The following is a 19,524-nucleotide window of genomic DNA, read 5'->3' as shown; positions in this document are numbered from 1 at the left end:
AGCTTGGGTTGTCGGTAGAGTTGCAATAGCTTTGGGTTTAAGCTGGGCCTTTTGCTGAAAGACTTCTTACAATTGTGGCCTTTTCAGAAAGCTAGTTTTGACATTTATTAAGCACCTATTATACATACAAACCTTTGTACTAGGGCTCATGAGCTGATTCATGACAATGGCATGAAGAAGCTGACACCCCTCCTCCACCCCCACCTTTTTTAAAGAAAATTCCCAGTTGACAGAAAAACACTATGGCCTTCCAAATTTAAGGATTATACATTGGACAAACTGTCCAGAGACCTGAGTATTGTTCCTGCCAATGAAGGGAAGGGAACTTACCCTTTCTTGGTCAGCTAATTTTTTTTTTAAGACAATGGCCTTAGAAGGGAAAAAAAAACTTTCAGGGTGTTAAGTACACTTAAGGTAATGCTTCCAAATGTACTCTTCTCCCTCAGCCATCCTTTGATGACGCCTTCTCTTCTTAGAGACTCTCTTGCCTTTGAGACTCTCTCAGCCTTTGGTAGGACTTGGTGCTAAAGAGGGACCAAACCTTTATCACAGGATCATCATATGATTTGGGGATTGTTGGGCAGTTGATCCTGGAGAGATTGATTTCCCAGAGAACCCTGAAAATTATCCCACATACCTGCACTTGCTAATGACATCCTTCTGTACTTCTCTTTATTTGGTGTGCCCTCATTGGCTCCAGCTGTTGCTATGGCAAAAGCTGAGGCAGCTGAGAGGGCACTCCGGTTATTGTCCAGTTCTCGACAAGAAGTCATCACAACTCCATTATTATAAGAAAATAGTGAAAATTCTGGTGGTGAGAAAGAACAAAGCAAACCATTAGTTCACTTCACCTTCAGTTCTTTGGTCTAGTTTCCACATCTGTAAAATAAATGGATTGGATTATGTGATCTTTAAGGTCCCCGACAGCTTTGACATTCTACGATCTAGTCATTCCACTGAAAAGGGTCAAAAGTAACCCCCTTCCCCTTCAGCTTTGAGAAAACTATGTTAAGGCCTAGGAACAGCTTCAAAAGCCAATCTGGTATGATATGGTTTCTAAGACATTTTGGTTATCTGGGTATTTCTCTTAAGCTTATAGACTTATAATTGGGAAAGGCAATTTTAAATCTTCCTAATACAGTTTTTATAGGGAATAATACAGTCTTTAATTAGGAATTTTTAAGGTATAAATTTAGTTGCTACCATAGTAAAATAAATTAATTCCCTTTTGTTCTTGCATTAGAAGAGATGTAAAATGATTGAAATTCTCATGAAATAGAAAGATATTTATGAATATGTCTTTTAAATCATTTATTTGTCTTTCTTTTCTTTTAGGCTTAAAATGTCTCTAGGATGGGGCTGATAGAGCCTTATTTGAAGGCAGAAGAGGATATAACATTGTTTCTCAATATTTTCTGTGGAGTGGTCCACCTTTAAATGTATAGGAGTACCTGCGGGTGCAAAAGTGGTAGAGGCAGGTGGGTGGAAAGACCTGAGCCAGCCAGAATTATTGAAGAATCAGTTCATCATAAATATTTGATGGGGATATGATTGTTCAATATCGTGTAGTAGGAAGAAGGTAGGTTTTGAAGTCAGAAGACTGGATTTTGAACCCTATTTCTGTCAATTACAGGTTATGTGAATTTATTCCAGTGATAGTGTTTCTTGGCCTCAGTTTCTTCATGTATAAAGCAAAGGAGTTAAACTAGATAAGATTCTCAAGGTCCCTTCTAGTTCTAAAACTGGAACTTTTACTTTGGTAAGCTGTAGGGTAACTGTCACATTTAAAAATGTAACCCTTTCACTGTTACACTTGGAAAATAAGCACCTCTAGCCTCTGTAAATCAACTCACTCTTTCTGTCCAAAACACCAGCAACTTCAGCATGAATTTTATATGGTTTATTTATGAAGTTCTGCTTTGCGCTATCTTTTTGTTTTACTCTTGGGAATGAGTTTATATTTTGGCAATTCATATTGTAACTTGAAACCATTTTTAGTTATCTTTTACCCTGTCCCTTCTAACCTTAACGACTCTATTTATTGGTACTTTTTCAAAAGTACATGTGGTATGATGACTTTGACCTTAGGGTACAGACTAGGAACTGGGTACCCAGATTGTGAGAATCCAGGAATATGACAGGTACATAGCTTGAGGGATCAAGAAACCCAGTCTGTTGCAATGCACTCATCTTTATGACCCACAAAATATTGTGATTTTTTTTTAATGGAATAAAGGACTTCTCAAAGTTCTTTTCAGACTATGACACTAGTTAATATCATTGGTGATCTCTAACATTGAGCAAACTTATTTATTTGCCTGGGATGGATTAGATTTATGATTTATACTTATAATATAAAAATCCAAGAAATATTACAGCAGGCTGACCAAATATTGTCTTTCACAGTGGCACCATGGGATGGCAATTGCCTTCATGAATCCAGTATTAAGATATCAACAATCATAGGATTACAGATTTGGAGCTGAAGCATGTGAAAGAAGTAAACCAGTTCCACTCCTTCATTTACGGACAAACAATGAATAAAATAGCTCTAACTTTATTGCTAATAAAATCTCATCATTCATGAATTTAATTGAAACATTTTGAATGTGTTTGTGTTTTTAACTTGTAATAAATAATACCTGAAGCATTTTTGCTTTTGATTGATTTTGGAGTAGTTGGAGACTTAGTTGGTGAAGTTTCTGTGTCTGCATCATCACTTTGGTTTTGATCGTTATCTGACTCTTCTCTTACGGAGACTTCTGAGCCTAGGAGAAAACAAGAAATGGTTTAATTTTCCTCTTTCATTCCATTCAGAAATGCAAATTCATTCCTGTAACTTGGAAAGTTGAATGATTAAAATTTTCTATAATCTATAATCATTCAATGAGAATTATCATCATGTTTTCTATCAGATGAAACTCAGGGCTCCCCTTTAGTGATTCTGTATATTGTATCTGAACAATTAATAGGCATAATTTTGTGGATAGTTACTGTGGTTACTGACTTTTAATAAAACCCACCACAAATCATCTAATAAATTTGTGGTTCATTCACCATAGGAGGTGTCAGAACCACAATTGAACCAGGATGTGGAATGTAGAGGGTACTGAAAACACATGAAGTCCCTTGGTGGTGTAGAAACAAAAGTGATTAGCACCTAGTTACCAAGAATAAAGTAGAAGGGTGGCATATAGTGGGCTGGGGTGGGCTTTCCTCCAGCTCTGCCTGTTCCCTGCCCAAGCAATGGTCTTCAGCTTGTGCTCATAGATGCCACTCAGGATTTGGGACTTCAAAATAGAAGGAATTAAAAATGGTCTAATGCTGTGGTTCCCAAACTGTTCACAACCCAGAGAGCTCGCAGGGGTGCTATGGGCTAGTTAATATTTTCAACCTAACTGTTTAATGAACAGAACTGTTTAGCATTTCATTTGGTCTAGGGGCACAGTGAAAAAGTTACCAAATCTAAAGTGCTTATGAATCAAGAAAGTTTGGGAATCTCTGGTCTAGTAAATTAAGTTGTATTAGAAGAGGCCCAGAATGAAGATATGGAAGATATAGAGCTAAAAGTGTTTTACCAAGAATTAAAACAAAATTCTTACTTGTCAGTTTAATTTTTTAAATCTCTGGTCTAATTAATTTGTAGGTAATTTTTTCATAGCTCTTATAGCAAATTGTAATTATTTATACTATTTGTTCAAAAGTCTTTATAGGAACTACTTAATTTAGGCCCACTGATTTGGTGTCACTGATTTTGGGGTTGGTTCCATTAGTGATATCAGGGTGTGGTTGTTTTGGTTGTTAAAATGACTGAATTGCATCAAACCAGTGATAAATTTAAATCCCTTATTCTCCTGAGTAAAATATCCTGGGAGCCCTTTTTCCTTTTTAAAATATAAAATCAATAGCTATCTATAAAAAATGAACTCTTCCTATATGTAGTGACTGGGCAAAACTTAGACATCTAAATCAAATGGCCCATTGATTTTTTTTTATTGGCCTGAAAATATTTGAAATGGATAACTCATAACTCATCTGACTTTAGTCTTTCACTCTCATCTCCACTCTCTGAATTTCTTTTTCTCCTTTTTTACCACCTGCCTCATCTTCCTTCTCTTCTCTAGCTTTTGTTTTTGTCTTCCCTCACTAGAATGTAAGCATCTTAAGGGCAGAGGCTGGTTTGCTTCCTTGCTTGTTTTTTATATCCTGAGAATTTAGAACAGTGCCTTGTATATAGTAAACACTCAATAAATGCTCTCTCTCTCTCTCTCTCTCTGGAACAGGAACAGTCTTTCCTGAGAAACGTGAAGCAAATCAGTTATGATGCTAGCAAAGAAGCCAGGCAGATGCAGACAAGAACCCTGCCAATCAGTGCAAACAATGTACTGCTCTTGGAACTCTCATTGTTATTAAACTTCTGTTCTGATTTGTCCCTAAGGCAGATGGTTTTCTTGGAGTCCATGTTTAGAATCTGGGTTTCCATTGCTATCAAAATATTCCCTGTCTTCTCATCAGAATTAGACCACTAGGTGTTTCCTGAATTCAATAGATCATCACTTGCCTCTGTAAATTTGCAGAGTACGATCTTTTTCCATGCCTGGAATCCATATTCCTCATCTTAACCTTTCAGAATCCTTGTGTTCTTTCAAGGAGCTCTTAGCTCTGGTGCTACCTCCTACATGTAACCCTCCCAAATTCCCCCAGCTGAAAGTGTTCTCTTCTATAAATGTTCCTAGAATACCTTGTCTGGACCTTTCATTTGCTCTTCATCATGCCTCCCTTATGCCATATTTGTCTGGTATATGGAGTATTCCCCCTAGTAGAATGCTGGAACCTGGATGGCAGGAATTATTTAGTTTGCGTCTTTGGACTCCCCAGTACCTAGAATAATGCCTTGAACATAGTAGGTTTATGCTGAATTGAATGCTGACATATATAGTTATTACAATTTGCTAAATCATTATGAATCATTTTTAAAGGGAAAGACAAATTTGGCCCTCAAATATTTTTTTAACCTAGTTATTTGCACTCTTAAGTCAGTAGGCTATACAGTTCTACTTGCAGCAAACATACTCAAGAGGTTTTTTTACATTAATAGGATACTAAATGAATGAATGAATGAAAGACTATCCACAAAGAGAACAAAGATAATGGAGAAAGGAGATTCATAATGTTTTAATCTTGTTTTTTTAAAGTCTATTGCCTGACTTTTGTTAGGTCAATCTAGTTTTTTTTTCAATTCTGTAGGCAAATAGGCTAGAGTTAATTAACCTAATTTATTCCTCAGTAGAATGTAAGCTCCTTGAGGACAGGAAATGTTGTTCATTTTTGTCCTTGTATCTGTGGAGCCCAGTGTAATGCCTTATACATAGAAACTTAATTAATGTTTGTTGAATTAAATTAAATTGTTTTTCATGATGACCCTATCCCATATGTCTTCCTTCCTACCTTATTTCTAATGTTTTTTTTTAATTTATTGATAGGCCTGACCTAGAAGATGATTTCTCCAAATGACATTACCTTAAGAGAAATATCACATAAAGTAGATAACTGGTACCTTGGTTCAAGATCTCTGTCTCAGAATCATAGAATGCTTATTAGCTCCCTAGACAAGAAATCTCTCTCTCTCTCTCTCTCTCTCTCTCTCTCTCTCTCTCTCTCTCTCTCTCTCTCTCTCTCTCTCTCACACACACACACACACACACACACACACACACACATTGTTATTAATAATAATATTATGACTCAGTTTGGGTGTGTTTAGAAAAATAAAGTACCAGTTATTCCTGGTTGAATTGGGTAGTGGTCTTTGAATTTGAACAGTAAGTTATATGGGCAAGCAGAAGAGAGTTCTGAGACAGAACATAGAACTGAGACGACATTAAATGGCTTCTAGGTTAGTTTCTGGGAGTCTCCCAGTGCCTAGGCAAATCTCTGATGGTGAACTCTGCTGATATATATGGAAAACTTATTTTTACTTTGATTTAAAACCATGTACCTATTTAGCTATAGTGGGGAAAAAACAGGGCACACTGCAGATGGCTAGTGATGTGTTTGGCTTCCTATTTCCCAAAGGATACCTATTTGTGGTCAATTTCCTTCAATTCCTTATTTAGTCATGTTGTATAATCCCAACCCTGTGGGTGTAGATCTGCCTTCTGGCCTCCGCAAAGCTCTGTACTATGATTCATCTGCTTTCCCTCGTCACTCATGGTTCTCAGGGCCACTGCTGTTGGTGGCTTCCCCCTGATTCTTTACATAATACATGCTCTTTGCCTCACCCACGCCTCTCACCTACATCTTTCTTCTACACCCACAAATTGTTTTTTGTTTGTCAGCTTTATGATTCTGCTTGGGAAGTCCAATGAAGTTGAAATTCATAGATTGTCGAAGTAAAATGACACACTGACTAAGTCTACAAGAATGAGGGAAAATTGGATTAGGACCAAAAGATTTGGCTGTTCTAAGGTCAGCTTTGACTCATTAAGACTGCCCTGAGAATGGCAGAATTCTTCTAAATATCAGTCCTTCCTACTTGTGGCTTGGCTATTATAAATTGGACTGACTAAATCTTTTGGTCAAGTCCAAATGACCTGTACTTTTCTAGATTCCACCTTTGATATGATTTCTACGTATTTCTTTTGAAACTCACAACTGTTCTTGGTCTCTGCTAAGACCATGGTTTTGTTTACGATTTGGGTTATGAGACCCTCTGTGTAAGAATATTGACTTACAGCTGGGTATGGTGGTATGTGCCTGTAATCCTGGCTACTAGTAAGGCTGAGGCTGGTGGATCTCTTGAACTCTGAAGTTCTGAGCTGCATTGGCTATGCTAATCAGGTGTCAGAATTCATATGATAGTCCCACCAGGTTCTTAAAGATGGGCAAACCAGCCCAGGTAGGAAATAGGTCAAACAGTAGTGGGATTGGGCCTATGAATAGCTGCTGCATATCTAGCCTGGATGAGAGAGTGAGACATAGTCTCTTAAAAAAAACCAACTTACTTTGTTTGTTGGGACTTGAGTCTTCTATTTTTTCAGCTGTACCTTCACCCTCATCAGGTATCTTGTTAGGAAAATTACTGAATACATATGATTTGCTGATGTCCAGCGTAGTCTTACTAAAGGGTGACATAGAAGAATACATGCTTGCATAGCCATTTGAAGAGCAGCTTAAAGCAGCCAGATCCAAGGCCTTCCCTCCAGTGATGATGGGGATGTTTAAGGAAAGCTTTCTTCTTCTACTTGGTGAAGATGACTTGGTAATGGACAGAGGTGGTGGGGAGGAGAACTTGCGATTAGCTCTTGGGGACTTAGGAGGTTCACCGTACAGAAGCTTGTTATTTTGGCCGCTGGCAAATAAGAGCTCCAGTGACCTGTTGGGAAACAAAAACTTATTCTCTTTCTGCCAAAAAGAGTGTCAGATTCTATTTTTCTATTCTTTTGTGTTGGCCATATCCCAAGAGCCACATGTTCCTTGCCAAGAGCTCATATCGTTGTAGTTTACAAAGCCCATGCCTTGCAATGACTCTGCAAGGCAGTTAATGTGAGCATTAATATAATCATTTTATGGATGAGGAAACCGAGACTCAGAGAAGTTCAGAGATTGGGACCCATGACATTGTGACCACCCTCTCCTCCAGGATTACTCTTTCTTCTCCGGGTTTTTATAACAGTACTCCTTCCTGGTTCTCCTTGTACCTCTCAGATGCCTCCCTCCTTATTAAGTCTCTTTTGCTGTCTCATGATCCATATCACCCCCCTTCACTGTGAATGTATTCCAAGCTCCTCTTCACTCTCTACATAACACCTGAGTCCTCTCTATGTAATCTCTCTTTCAGTGACCTAATCAACTCCAACAGGTTTAATTGTCACCTCTGTTCAGATGATTCCCAGATCTACATTTCCAGTCTCATTCTCTCAGGAGCTTGAATCCCACATCACAAGCTACATTTGGATACCACGAACTGGGTTCCCACAGGCATCACAAACTCAGCATGACCAAAACAGAATTCTTTATCTTTCCCCTCAAATTCTCCTTTCTTTAAAATTACTGTCAAGGATACCACCAACTGCTTAGTAACACTCACAAAATCAGTGTCATTCTCAACTTTTCCCTCACACTCACCCCATATGTAATCTGTTATCAAATCGTTTTTCTATTGTCACAATATCTCTCATATATGTTCTCTTCTTCCTACTCACAAAGCCACCACCTTAGCTCAGGCCTTCATCACCTTTCCCCTAGACTATTGTGACTGTCTATTAATTAGTCACCTTGCCTCATCTTTTCCCACTCCTGTCCATCCTCCATATAGCTGCCAAAATGATTTTTTAAAAGCACAGTTCTCTACTCAATAAGCTCCTGTGGTTTCCAATTGTCTCTAGGATAAAATGTAAACTCCTTTGTCTGGCATTTCAAACCCTTTAAAATCTGATCTCAACCTAGCTTTCTCATCTTTTCCACAGTCTAGTAATACTGGCCTTCTCTGTGTTCCTCACATTCAACATTCTTTCATTCATCTCTGTGCCTTTGTATTGGTTTGCCCATGTGCCTTTCTCCTTACCTCCACTTTGTAGACTCCATAACTTTCTAAACATAGTTTTTCCTGATCTCTTCCTCCCTTCCTCCCTAATTATCTTATATTTAACTGCTTTGTATTTATTCTGTATATGCTCATATTTGTACATGTTGTTTCCCTGACAGAATGGAAGCTCCTTGAGAATTGGGATTATTTAATTTTGTAACTATTTCCAGCACCTAATAGTGCCTGGTACATAATAAACACTTCATAAGTATTTGTTGAGTAATGTTTAGCCAAATCTCTTCATTTTACAGTTAAGAAAATTAAATATTTAGTAAGCAACCTGCTGATCTCATTTTGTGTTCAAAAGTAGGTTAACCTACTGGGAATAGAAAACACTGATTGACCAATGCAAATATTGGTCAGTCAGTGCTATAATTTTCATTATAAATTATTATCACTCTACTTCTTATTATAAATTAATAAAGTGGCTTTCTAGTTCAACCAGTCTAATCTTGTGTTAGTATTAGCAGTGTAAGTTGCTTATTTACCAGGCCCTGATTACCTTTGGATAAGCTGAGATATCAGACCTTGGATCCAAATTACAGCAAATGAGGCTGGCCTGAACTGTCTGGTCAAATTCACTTATATAATGGGAGTCTGCATATATACCATATAAGCCTTTTTGAAAGCCTCTGCAGCCAATCCAAAAGACTCTGCTTCAGAATGTGTTTAGCAGACTGGAAACACTTATAGAATATCCATGCCTCCTCCAGTCTCTTCACTATCCTTACATAATATAATAATTCGCCTGAAAGCAGCTCTCTAGCATCTTACACCAGATGTCGCTATCTTCACAAGTTGTCATCTTCAACATTGCTGTAACTAACAAATATTCTCTTTGACCAATGGTGTCTGCACATGGACCATGCATCCATTACAACTCTGTTGACTATATTTTCCAACCCCTATCATGTGTCCTTCTCACCTCTCCTGTGTATTCTCTTGGGCTTTGGGTCTGGGACCAAGAGGTTGTGTGGAGAGGGGGTACTTAGGACAGGAAGGAGGAGAAGAAGAGGTTTAAAAGCCCACGCATCTTTTTTCTCTGAATGGTCCATACTTCCAGAGCCATGCAGTGTAAATATGTAGCAGAAGAGGGATTGAGGACCACTTTGGACTTAGTAGTTGTTATTCCAATAGCTTCTACTCTCTTGAAGCCTGAGAGAAAGAGCCCCTCCCTTCCTTTTAGGGTACACAATGAGGGTGTTTCTAGGAGCTGCTGAGGAGGAAGAAGTGTTTCTTTGTCAAGGTTTGTTTGGTGGCTGGAATTTAATTTCTTGATACCTGTCAGATGGAGTGGGGTTCCACAAGATAATATATTAGCTGCCCTATGGAGGTGCAACCTAGCATGTAAAAGAAAGCACTTAATAATCTTTTCCTCCTTGTCTGACCCAACTTGTGCCAAGTGAAATCTTAAGTTGAAAACATGCTTCACTTGAGAAGTGACTATTTCCAAGGTATTCAGCCAGAGATGCAGTAAAGGTATTGAGGTCAGTATTTTTGCACTGAGTATCATTTATTAGAAAGGGGAACAGAAGAGAGAGTTGACACTGACTATGTGGTGCATGAAGAGGTGATAATGGGGGGTATGGATATACAGGGTGTGATCATGGGGGTAAATAGAGGCAGACAAATAGAATTTTCTATCTTTCTTTCTCTTTATAAGTATTTTCACCATTCTCTTACCTCCTATGAGTACAATAAGCAAATTCTTTACTGCTGTATGGTAAGTCCTAGCTTACCTAAAAAGGCATCATATAGCTGAAAAATCTGACTGCAGTCTAGGTTCCTGGATATCCCCATTTTAATAGGGCAACAGTTTTTGAGGTCAGTCTGCGCTATGGAGCTCCATTCTAACTAAGATTACACTTAATAATTTTTTAAATGAAAAAAAAATTAAGACTAAGTATCCCTATTTTATCCAGGCTAGAAGTATAGACACTACTCACTGGCCTGATACCACTCTGATCCTGGGAGCTTTGACCTGGTATGTTTCTGACTTTGGCAGATTTACCCTTCCTTAGGCAACATGGTGGCTCCACCCTCCTACTCCAAGAGGCTCACCATATTAATACTGAACATAGTACGGACACTTGATGAGCTTAGCCATATCCCACTGAAACTAACAACTCCTGAGCTTAAGAGATCTGTCAGCCTCAGCCTCTCCAGTAGTAGGGAGTTTAAAGCAGTAGGTATTACAGTTGTGTATCACCATGCCCAGTTAACGTGATTTTAACGTGATTCTTTCAGTAGGTCCTTATATAGTACTTCTGTTATATTAAATTTCACACTATTTATTTGTGTATATTTGCCCTAGTATGTAAGTACATACATTTTGTTTAGAGTAGCTCTATAGATGAATCCAGTCCAAAGAATCCAAGGCGTAATAGAAATCTGACCATAGGAAAAGGTTTTTTGTTTTGTTTTTTAAAGTTTGATTCATTTTATTTTTATGTCATGGTTATTTCACTCTATGAAAGGCAGTATGGCACAGGGGATAGAGAGCCAGCCTTAAGCCAAGAAGACCTGAGCTCAAGTTATGCCTGTGCCTTATTCTGTCTGTGTGACCCTAGGCAAATCACTTAATCTCTCAGTGCTCTAGGTAACTCTCTAAGATGATAAATTCCAGAGAATGGGCTGACCTGAATTGGTAGAAGGAGTTTCCTTACCTGAGAGTTCCCTATGAAATCACAGGTCCAGTCCCTATTGGTAATTCACTCTACCCCGCCCTTCCAGATTGAACCCTTCCTTGTAACAAAAAGAAAACCAATTAGGTAAAAAATCAGACACAGTGACAGTTTCTGGTAATGTATACAATATTCTGTCCTACTAGGCACTGGCCTTTCTTTCATGAAGGAGGAGGTATGTTTCATTATCTGTCCTCTTAGACCTTTGTTAATTTTTTATTTACTCAAGTTTAGACTTTGTTTTAGTGATTTTTTTCACTTACTTGGCTTCAATCATTGAATGTCAGAAAAGTAATTTCTATAACAAGACATGATTAAATCAATCTTGTTTCCATCTATTGGTTTGGTACCCAGAATGTTGGACTTGGAGTGATCAGGGTTCCAGTATAGGGTCTGACATCACTATGATCATGATCACTTTCTGATCATGAGCAAGCTGCATGATCAGTGGGCCACAGCGCCTAACACACAGTAGGTGCTTAATAAATGCTTATTTATTGATTGATTGACAATGCTGAAATCCATAACAAAAATGTTTGCAGGCTAATGAGTAAAACAAAACAAAACAAAACTGAAAAGCTAGGCTACTGATTTCCTCATGAGTTCTAAAAGGACCAATTTTTAGGAATGATGATCTCTGTGAGCAATGTAGTACAATGGAAAACATTGGAGGAAAACCCAGGTTCCCTGACCTGGGTTTAAATCTTGCCTTCGGCACTAACTACTTGTATGAACTTGGGCAAGTCATTTAACTTCCCTGGGCCTCAAGTTCCTCATCTGTAAAACGAGGAGGCTGGACCAAATGATCTTTGAGGTCCATTCTTGCTCTAGATCAGTGATGCTATGATCCTTTTTAACTCTGAGAATCTATGATCTATGAGAAGAAAGGAATTCTGGCTTCTCATAAAAATTATTAATTTGATTCTAAAAAGTTGATCCATTGGATTTGGATTCAGAAGACTTGGGTTTAAATCCTTCTATGTTACATATTACCTGTAGAACAAAGGGTCTAGACTAGATGGTCTTTCAGTGAATTTCAATCCTAAGCCTACAATCCTAGGATCGTAAAGGAAAAAAATAGGTTTCATTCATCTTTTGGTGATGCCTGCTGTTGAAAATTATGTAGCAAATGCTAATGGAATCGCTTGATTTTTTTTTTGATAATTAATATATAGCCCAGTGGGTCTACTGGCATTAAAATTGACAGGGGGACTCATGAATCAAAACAGAAATGAAGCTACCAATGAAAGAGATTAGTATATAATCATCACCCAGATTCAGAAGTATGGGATATGTTTGGGTCCTACTAGCTGGTAACAATGGCGATGGTTCCGGTGGTGTAAACATTGACCTCTCTAACCTTACCTTGCAGGTATTGCACTGATAGGTTTCTTATAAATCGTGATGAGCTTGTCCAGAACCACCACAGCTGTTGTGAACACCCGGTAGGAATGCAAGAATGTGTTGAGGAAATCTATGCTCAGGAACCTTAGATCCGTGAGCCTTTCCAGAAGTCGCCCCACACTGGCATAACGGATCTGCAGGACTTTACAGGAGTTCATGGTTTTGCTGAATCGGATGTCAACATCATCACAATACAGGGAAGCATCAGACCTGTAAGGAGAGTTAGAAGGAAAATGTGACCGTAAGCATCACTTCGATAACATGGGCACTTTTAGAAAGATGAAGTACTAAAAGGAAGATTCTCTGTGATTATAAATTAATCTTGTAAAAGAGCAAAACACTAAACACAAAGTAGCCCACCTACTTTTTCTTTTACCCTGGCTGTTTCTCCATTAAGTGGTATAAGTAGCAAAAGGAAATAAATTGGAATTAATTTTTCCTCATTTGAAGAATTCACTCAGTTAAAGTAGGTGAGCAGCTCACTTCAAGGAAGCTATGTGGAACACCTCTCATTCTTTTGGAGAGCTGCTAATGGCCAAGTTGGTTTTGTTATTTACTTTCATTTTCATAGTATATTGAATACTAAGTATGTACTGAGTGCTATGAGGGATACAGAGAAACATAAGACCTAGACCTTGCCCTCACCCTTGCTGGGGAGACAAGATATATACACATGAAAAAATAATATGGCAGTTATAAGAAGACAAGGCAGACAAGATGAGACAGTAAATGTTAAAGTTATATTAAAAAAAGTTTATGCTATTCAAAATTTTTATATCCATACTGACCATATTTTAATATAGCTGCTACTGAACTAGCTCTGTGCAGCATCATATAGTAAAAAAGACCATTGGCTTGGGAAATCAAAGACTTGGTTTCTAGTCCCTGTCCTGCTACTGAGTCAGTTGTGTGACCTTGGGTGATTTTCCTTACCTGTAAAATGATGGAGTTGAACTAAACGATCTCCAATGATTTTCCAACTTGGATAGTCTGTGGCTTTATGATTCAGTGAGGAATATAGGACTAGAGCATTTATAAGAATTTATATTCAGGAGATGAATCTTAGCTTTATAAGGTTTGGTTAAGCCAAGAGGAAATGGAGGATATTCTGTCTCAGTGGCATCACATGAACGCAAGAATGGAAGCAAGAACACGTGTGTTTGAGGGAGAGTGAATAGACCAGTTTAGGCTTATATGGGAGACCCAACTTTTCTTTTGGTCCCTTATTGAACCTTTACTTATTTTCTTTCTGTACTGGTTGTATGGAAATGTTCATGCTTATAGCATGAAAAACCTTTCTCATTTGGTAGTTGCATAAGTGGTCTAGGTTTAAACTCCGGTTCTACCAAGGCAAATTCTGTATAGAATTCAAAACTTCTATAAAGAAGTCCTGCTCTAGCCCATCAGCTCCAGGAGTACTGAAATGTCAAGGGGTTATAGAATATTAGAGCTGGGAAGGGTTTGAGCTATCCTCTATCTCCTGCTCAACCCTGAAATCTCTTTTATGGGTATTTGTCTATTGGTGGTTCTCATCCTACTGTCTGGTCAACTTACAGCAAGCTTATTCCCTTTTCTATATGGTAACCTTTCCAAATTACTTTCTTCTTATTTAATTTATATTTTGTAGACAGCATGGTGCAGTGAATAGAAAGCTGACCTTGGAGCCAGAAAGAACTCAGTTCGTTTCTCTCCTGATACATACTGGCTGGGAAAGTCAGTTTATCTCTCTTTATTCCAAGATGATAAGTTGAAGAGAAGGTGCCTGCAACCATTGGCAGGGAGAGTTTCTTTACCTTGGAGTTTCATAATGCATATCTATGAATATACATACATTTATGCATATCTATACATATCTGTCTGTCTATCTATCTATCTATCTAACTATGAAACTCAGGTATGGGAGTTATATGCTCCCAGGTATATATGTATATACATAGGTATGTGTAAATACATTCATGTGTGTGTGTGTGTGTAATATATATATATATATATATATATATATACATACATATATATATATATATATATATATATATATATATATACATATATATATTGTTGTAATATATATATACATATATATATTGTTGTATATCAGTTGCTTAGTTGTGTCCAACCCTTCATGACCCCTTGGATTATATTGTCTATAAGATTTTTTTGGCAAAGATACTGGAGTGGTTTACCATTTCCTTCTCCAGTGGCTTAAGGTAATTGGAGGTTAGGTGACTTGTCTAGGGCCATATAACTAGTAAGTGTCTGAAACCGGTTTTGAATTCAGGTCTTCCTGACTCTTGGCCCAGCATTCTATCCACTGAGTCACCTAGCTGCCTCTTGGGCAAACAGAGGTTAAATGATTTGCCCAAGGTCACATAGCTAGTAATTGTCTGAGGCTGGATTTGAACTCAGGTCTTCATGACTCTGGCTCAGCACTCTATCCACCAGGCCATCTAGCTGCCCCATATATATGTATACATACATACACATACAGACACTCATATAAATGTGCATATATATATATATTTATATACACACACACATATACAATATCTATCCCTATTCCTATATTTTATATTTACTTATTTTTGTTCAAGTTGAGGGCAGAGACTGTTTTACTTTGCCTTTTTATTCCCAGCACCTAGCACAAAGTTTGGACAATAAAAGAAAATGCTTGCTGAATGAATGAAATACTTAAAAGACAGTGATCATGTTCTCACTAAGTGTAAAGAGACAATGAATGCCTTTAACCTAAGGTGGCTGTTCTGAGGGTCAAAAAGTATGTGTGTGTTTGTGCCCCAGATATACATGTTCTCTTCACCAGTCTTATCATCAACAGATTTTTCATCCACTCCTGACACTGTAATTTGTGACAGTATCTTTCTTAAATTGTAGTGCTTACAAGGGAACACTATAGTTTTGATGTCACAAGTCTGACCAAGGTAGATTGCAGCCTGAATAGATATTATACTCTCATTAACAAAATGCAAGACTGGTCTCCCTTTCTTTCTCCTTCTCCCATTCTCAGGGCAGGATTTGGGAAGGAGAGACGGGAGTAATGGACCCTCCCTGGAGAGAAGCTGGGATTACCTTGAGGTCTCCCAAATTAGGAAATAGAATTATGCCCGTGGTTGGAGAAAGGTAACAAAAGAATTACCAAGAAAATCCTCTCTGGTGTATTTCTTGTCTGAATCAGGCTGGAGGGTTAGAGTATGAGAGGAATAGGTTGGAAGAATTTCATGATTCCCAGAAGTCAAATATAGCAATTACCCTTTTTCTTTAAAAGTTAGATCTATAATTTTATTAGTATTAGGGTAAGATGCTTGTGATGAGGAGCTTCCTTTACTAATTCAGGTTAGCACCTTCTGAGCAGATTATAGTCTTAGACAGTTACCTGGGACCCTGAGAGGTTTAAATGCCTGCAGTCATGCAGCTAGTACATGGTAAAGACAAGACTGAAGCTGGGTTGTTCTAATTCTGAGGTCAGCTCTCTATCCATTAGACCTCACTAGCTCTCAGCATGTAGAATATTGAAGCTGGAAGGAAGTACTTAGCATACCTAATCACCTCTTCTTCCCGCCCCTCTCCCCTTTTTCTACCTAAGGAAGAAACTGTAGCTTAGGGAAGATGTAGGTCTCAGGATCACACAGCCACTGTGGGGGAGGGGGTCAGAATTGGATTGAAATGACTCTTTCTTCCCAAATCCTGGAATCAAGCCCAAAGATTTTATTGCACTATCTAATGTTGCTCTTAATGTGGAGTTTGGAAATTTGGGAGGTTAAATGATGATTAGGCAAGAAATTCATAATTACAAATGAATATTTGTATGTCTCTTCTTAGTCCTATTAAATATTTTATAACTTAGTGATGCAGACTCTGTGGACTTCTTTTCAAGAGTTTGCAGTTCAAGAAAGGGAGATTTACTCTTGTTTCAGAAAGGCTATGAAAAGTACTTAAAACATTGAAATTCAGAGAATTCTTCTTTCCTAGATTTCTGTGTGCTGGAGTGGGAATCAGGAGACATAGATTCTAGTGGTTCTGTGACCTTGGGCGATCACTTCATTTCTCTAGACCTGAGTTTACTCCTCTATAATATGGTGGTGTTGGACTAGATCAGAGGTCCTTAAACTTTTTTTTTGTGGGGGTCATGCAACACTGTGGCAGTCTGGTGAAGCTTATGATCTCTCCTCAGGTTTATGTTTATTACCTACATTCATAATTGGAGGAAATGCTGAATTTCCCTCAGAAGATAATAAAATAAAAATGTAATTTTTTTTTCCATCCAAGTTCACCAACCACCTGACATCTATCCAAAGACTACTTGCTGGTCTATGGACCCCAGGTCAAAAGAACTCTAAGACTAGATGATTCCTAAAATTCCCATGAACTTCAACATGTTATGATTTTGTGGATCTTTTCCTTTTCCTGAGGACAGAGATTAGGAGCTGGAATTTTCTCTCAAGGATGGTTTGGGCTCTTTCAGATCTCTGAGGGAGTCTTTTTCAGTTCAAACTTTCCTCTCTTCCTAGCCCCAAAACAGGGTTTGGAAAGAAGGGAGAGGAGTAAGGGGCCCTCTGTGGAAAGAAGCTGGGATTAGCATTTCCTTTAGGTCCCACCAATTAGGCATTGGGGGGGGTGTCTTTATTTGTTAGGGAGAATCTGTTCAAATGGTTGATGAGACCTGAGGCTTATGGTTCTATACCTCAATTTTCAGGGCAAATGCAAAGACATATTGCTCTTTAGCTGATGCATCTGCTTTCTTCTTTTCTAAGTATAAAAGGTATTTGATCAAGGGAATTCTTGATCAATTTTATGAGTTTACCAAGGTCATGGATCTTTGTCTGACAGCATCTGAAGGGCAGGTAGACATGAACCTTAGCATCATGCTGGAGGACAGGTGCAACTACCCTGATTGGTTCCTGTTGACTGGAGATGCTTCTAAGATGTTGGTGAATGAAAATAAGGTGGGGACAGACTCTTATGGGAAGAACTGACTATACCCTGTAAGAGTGATCTGATTACATTTCTTTATTTTTCTTTCTGTCCTCTGGAAGTCCAGAGTGGGACACAGAAGACTGTAACTTCAATCTGGAGTCAGTGTGGAAGGGTGGAGGATTTTTTTCTGCCCCCCCCCAAGCAGATGATGTTTATTTGTGGTAGAATCACATGACAGTGGAGGATGTGTGCTTACACATGGTCCTTGAGAGGAGTTCAAGAACACAGTTCCTGAACCCCAACCTTCTGTGTAAAGGAGGGGGAATTCTGAATACCCTAGTCATTGTAATCTTGGAATCTAGCCTTCTATCCAAAGATGGGCAATTTCCTGGGATGCCCAGCTTTGAGAGTTGCCTTCTGGGTAATCCTAAGTTTGAGAGTTCAGGAATGGAATTCAGGAGAGAGACAAAGGAAGGGAGAGACAGAGATAGGCATGTAGAGAGACAAACACAAAAAGACACAGAGAGAGACAATGAAAGAGAGATAGAAACATAGAGAGAGAGAGAGAGAGAGAGAGAGAGAGAGAGAGAGAGAGAGAGAGAGAGAGAGAGAGAGAGAGAGAGAGAGAGAGAGAGAGGCAATCAATTTACTTTCAGAGACCATGGGGGATGAGCTGCTCTTCCAACTAGAGGCCCCAATTCTCAATCATTTTGGAGGCAGTTAGAAGAAATTAGAGAAAATTAGAAAAAGGTTTCCAGTTTCTTCTCAGGAGTGCCAGCCACATGTCTGCTTCCTTGGGAGATGTTTTTAAGATGTCCAGATAAAGGTCCATACCCTTTGGTGTGGTATGGATTTCCCATCAAGTTGATTGGGAAACATCAAATTAATCAAGGGCTAACTGATCAGCTCTCTCCTCTACTTTATAATATTACATGGTCATTTTTGTCTTCCAATCAGAATCATGACTTTAGGTCTTCTTGTTCTCATTCCTGGATGACTTTATATCTCTTTGGTTCATGAGGCATCCTGCTATTTATGCTGCCATTAGACCCACTGGGCCATGTAATAATTATAAAAAAATTAGTAGATTCCACTAGCAGTCACTATATTACTATTAAATTATGAATCAGATATCACTAATAGTTGACTAAAGCATGTTTTTATTTCTGGTGGCTGCCTTTGTGAAAGGTCAGCTAGTACTTTAAAGCTAAATTAACATTTGTTAAGGGCCAATAATCTCAGAATTGGAAGGATTTAGAAATCACTTAGTCCAGTGTCTTAACTATCATGTCCAATTATTCAACATGTCCCAAAAGTGCCTTCTACATAGCTGAGGAAATCTCTAGGCCAGTCTAAAAAACCAACAACTCATGAATCCATAAATTTATTAGTAGATCTTATTAGTGGTCATTATTAGTGAAACTTTAGCCATATTATTTTCAAGACAATAAGCAGTAATAGAAAAAAATTTCAGTGCGATAATGGTGCCTTTATTTTTCTTTTTGGTTAAAAAATACTTTCCAGTAGCCATATTTCTTTTAGGTCCAAGGACCACGGAATTGGGTTAATCTGTAGAACTGTGCTTGGCCAAATGCTTATACTCACATGATCTGGAACTTTATTAGAATACAAACTACCAGAGAGTAGAATTTACTATAATATGCATCTTGTATTGGACCTGTATAAGACACTGTATAAGACTCCACAACATATGGCCCACGGCTTGTGGCCCACCCAGGGATTTCAGGTAGTCTGCCATTGTGCACCTATTTGTCACATGACTCAAGGCAACCAACCATCGTCAGTCTGTCTCTAATTACCTTTACTTGGAAAGTGAGCTGCTAAAAAACTATCTGTGGCCTGAAGAAGTTTAGTCTATTTTAATTTTGTGCCTACCTACTGCTAAGTTGTGCAGATCTG

General features: G+C 38.3%; 1 protein-coding gene and 1 long non-coding RNA gene across 11 annotated transcripts in view; one reads left to right on the top strand and one right to left on the bottom strand.

The window, feature by feature from the left end:
• LOC110193675 (uncharacterized) overlaps positions 1–2,599 on the top strand; it is a 95,408-nt gene extending 92,809 nt beyond the window's left edge. For 8 of the 10 annotated variants that reach the window (XR_013485288.1, XR_013485290.1, XR_013485292.1 and 5 more), the window contains 2 exons: positions 1,336–1,579; positions 2,407–2,599. This is a non-coding gene — a long non-coding RNA (uncharacterized LOC110193675). The remainder of the gene's footprint in view (positions 1–1,335; positions 1,580–2,406) is intronic. The other 2 variants (XR_002320516.2, XR_002320521.2) reach the window with 2 other exon arrangements.
• RASGRF1 (Ras protein specific guanine nucleotide releasing factor 1) overlaps positions 1–19,524 on the bottom strand; it is a 206,792-nt gene that overhangs the window by 38,249 nt on the left and 149,019 nt on the right. Inside the window, exons 14-17 of the mRNA XM_020965608.2 lie at positions 12,637–12,885; positions 7,005–7,375; positions 2,643–2,768; positions 638–808 (exon numbers count right to left, since the gene is read on the bottom strand). Of these exons, the coding sequence (XP_020821267.1) occupies positions 638–808; positions 2,643–2,768; positions 7,005–7,375; positions 12,637–12,885 (917 nt within the window). The remainder of the gene's footprint in view (positions 1–637; positions 809–2,642; positions 2,769–7,004; positions 7,376–12,636; positions 12,886–19,524) is intronic.

This window comes from Phascolarctos cinereus, unplaced genomic scaffold (genome assembly GCF_003287225.1).
Source record: "Phascolarctos cinereus isolate Bilbo 61053 unplaced genomic scaffold, phaCin_HiC Scaffold_3;HRSCAF=262, whole genome shotgun sequence".
Classification (NCBI taxonomy): domain Eukaryota; kingdom Metazoa; phylum Chordata; class Mammalia; order Diprotodontia; family Phascolarctidae; genus Phascolarctos; species Phascolarctos cinereus.
The sequence above is the reverse complement of the archived record's forward strand: the minus strand, read 5'-3'. Positions and strand labels throughout refer to the sequence as shown.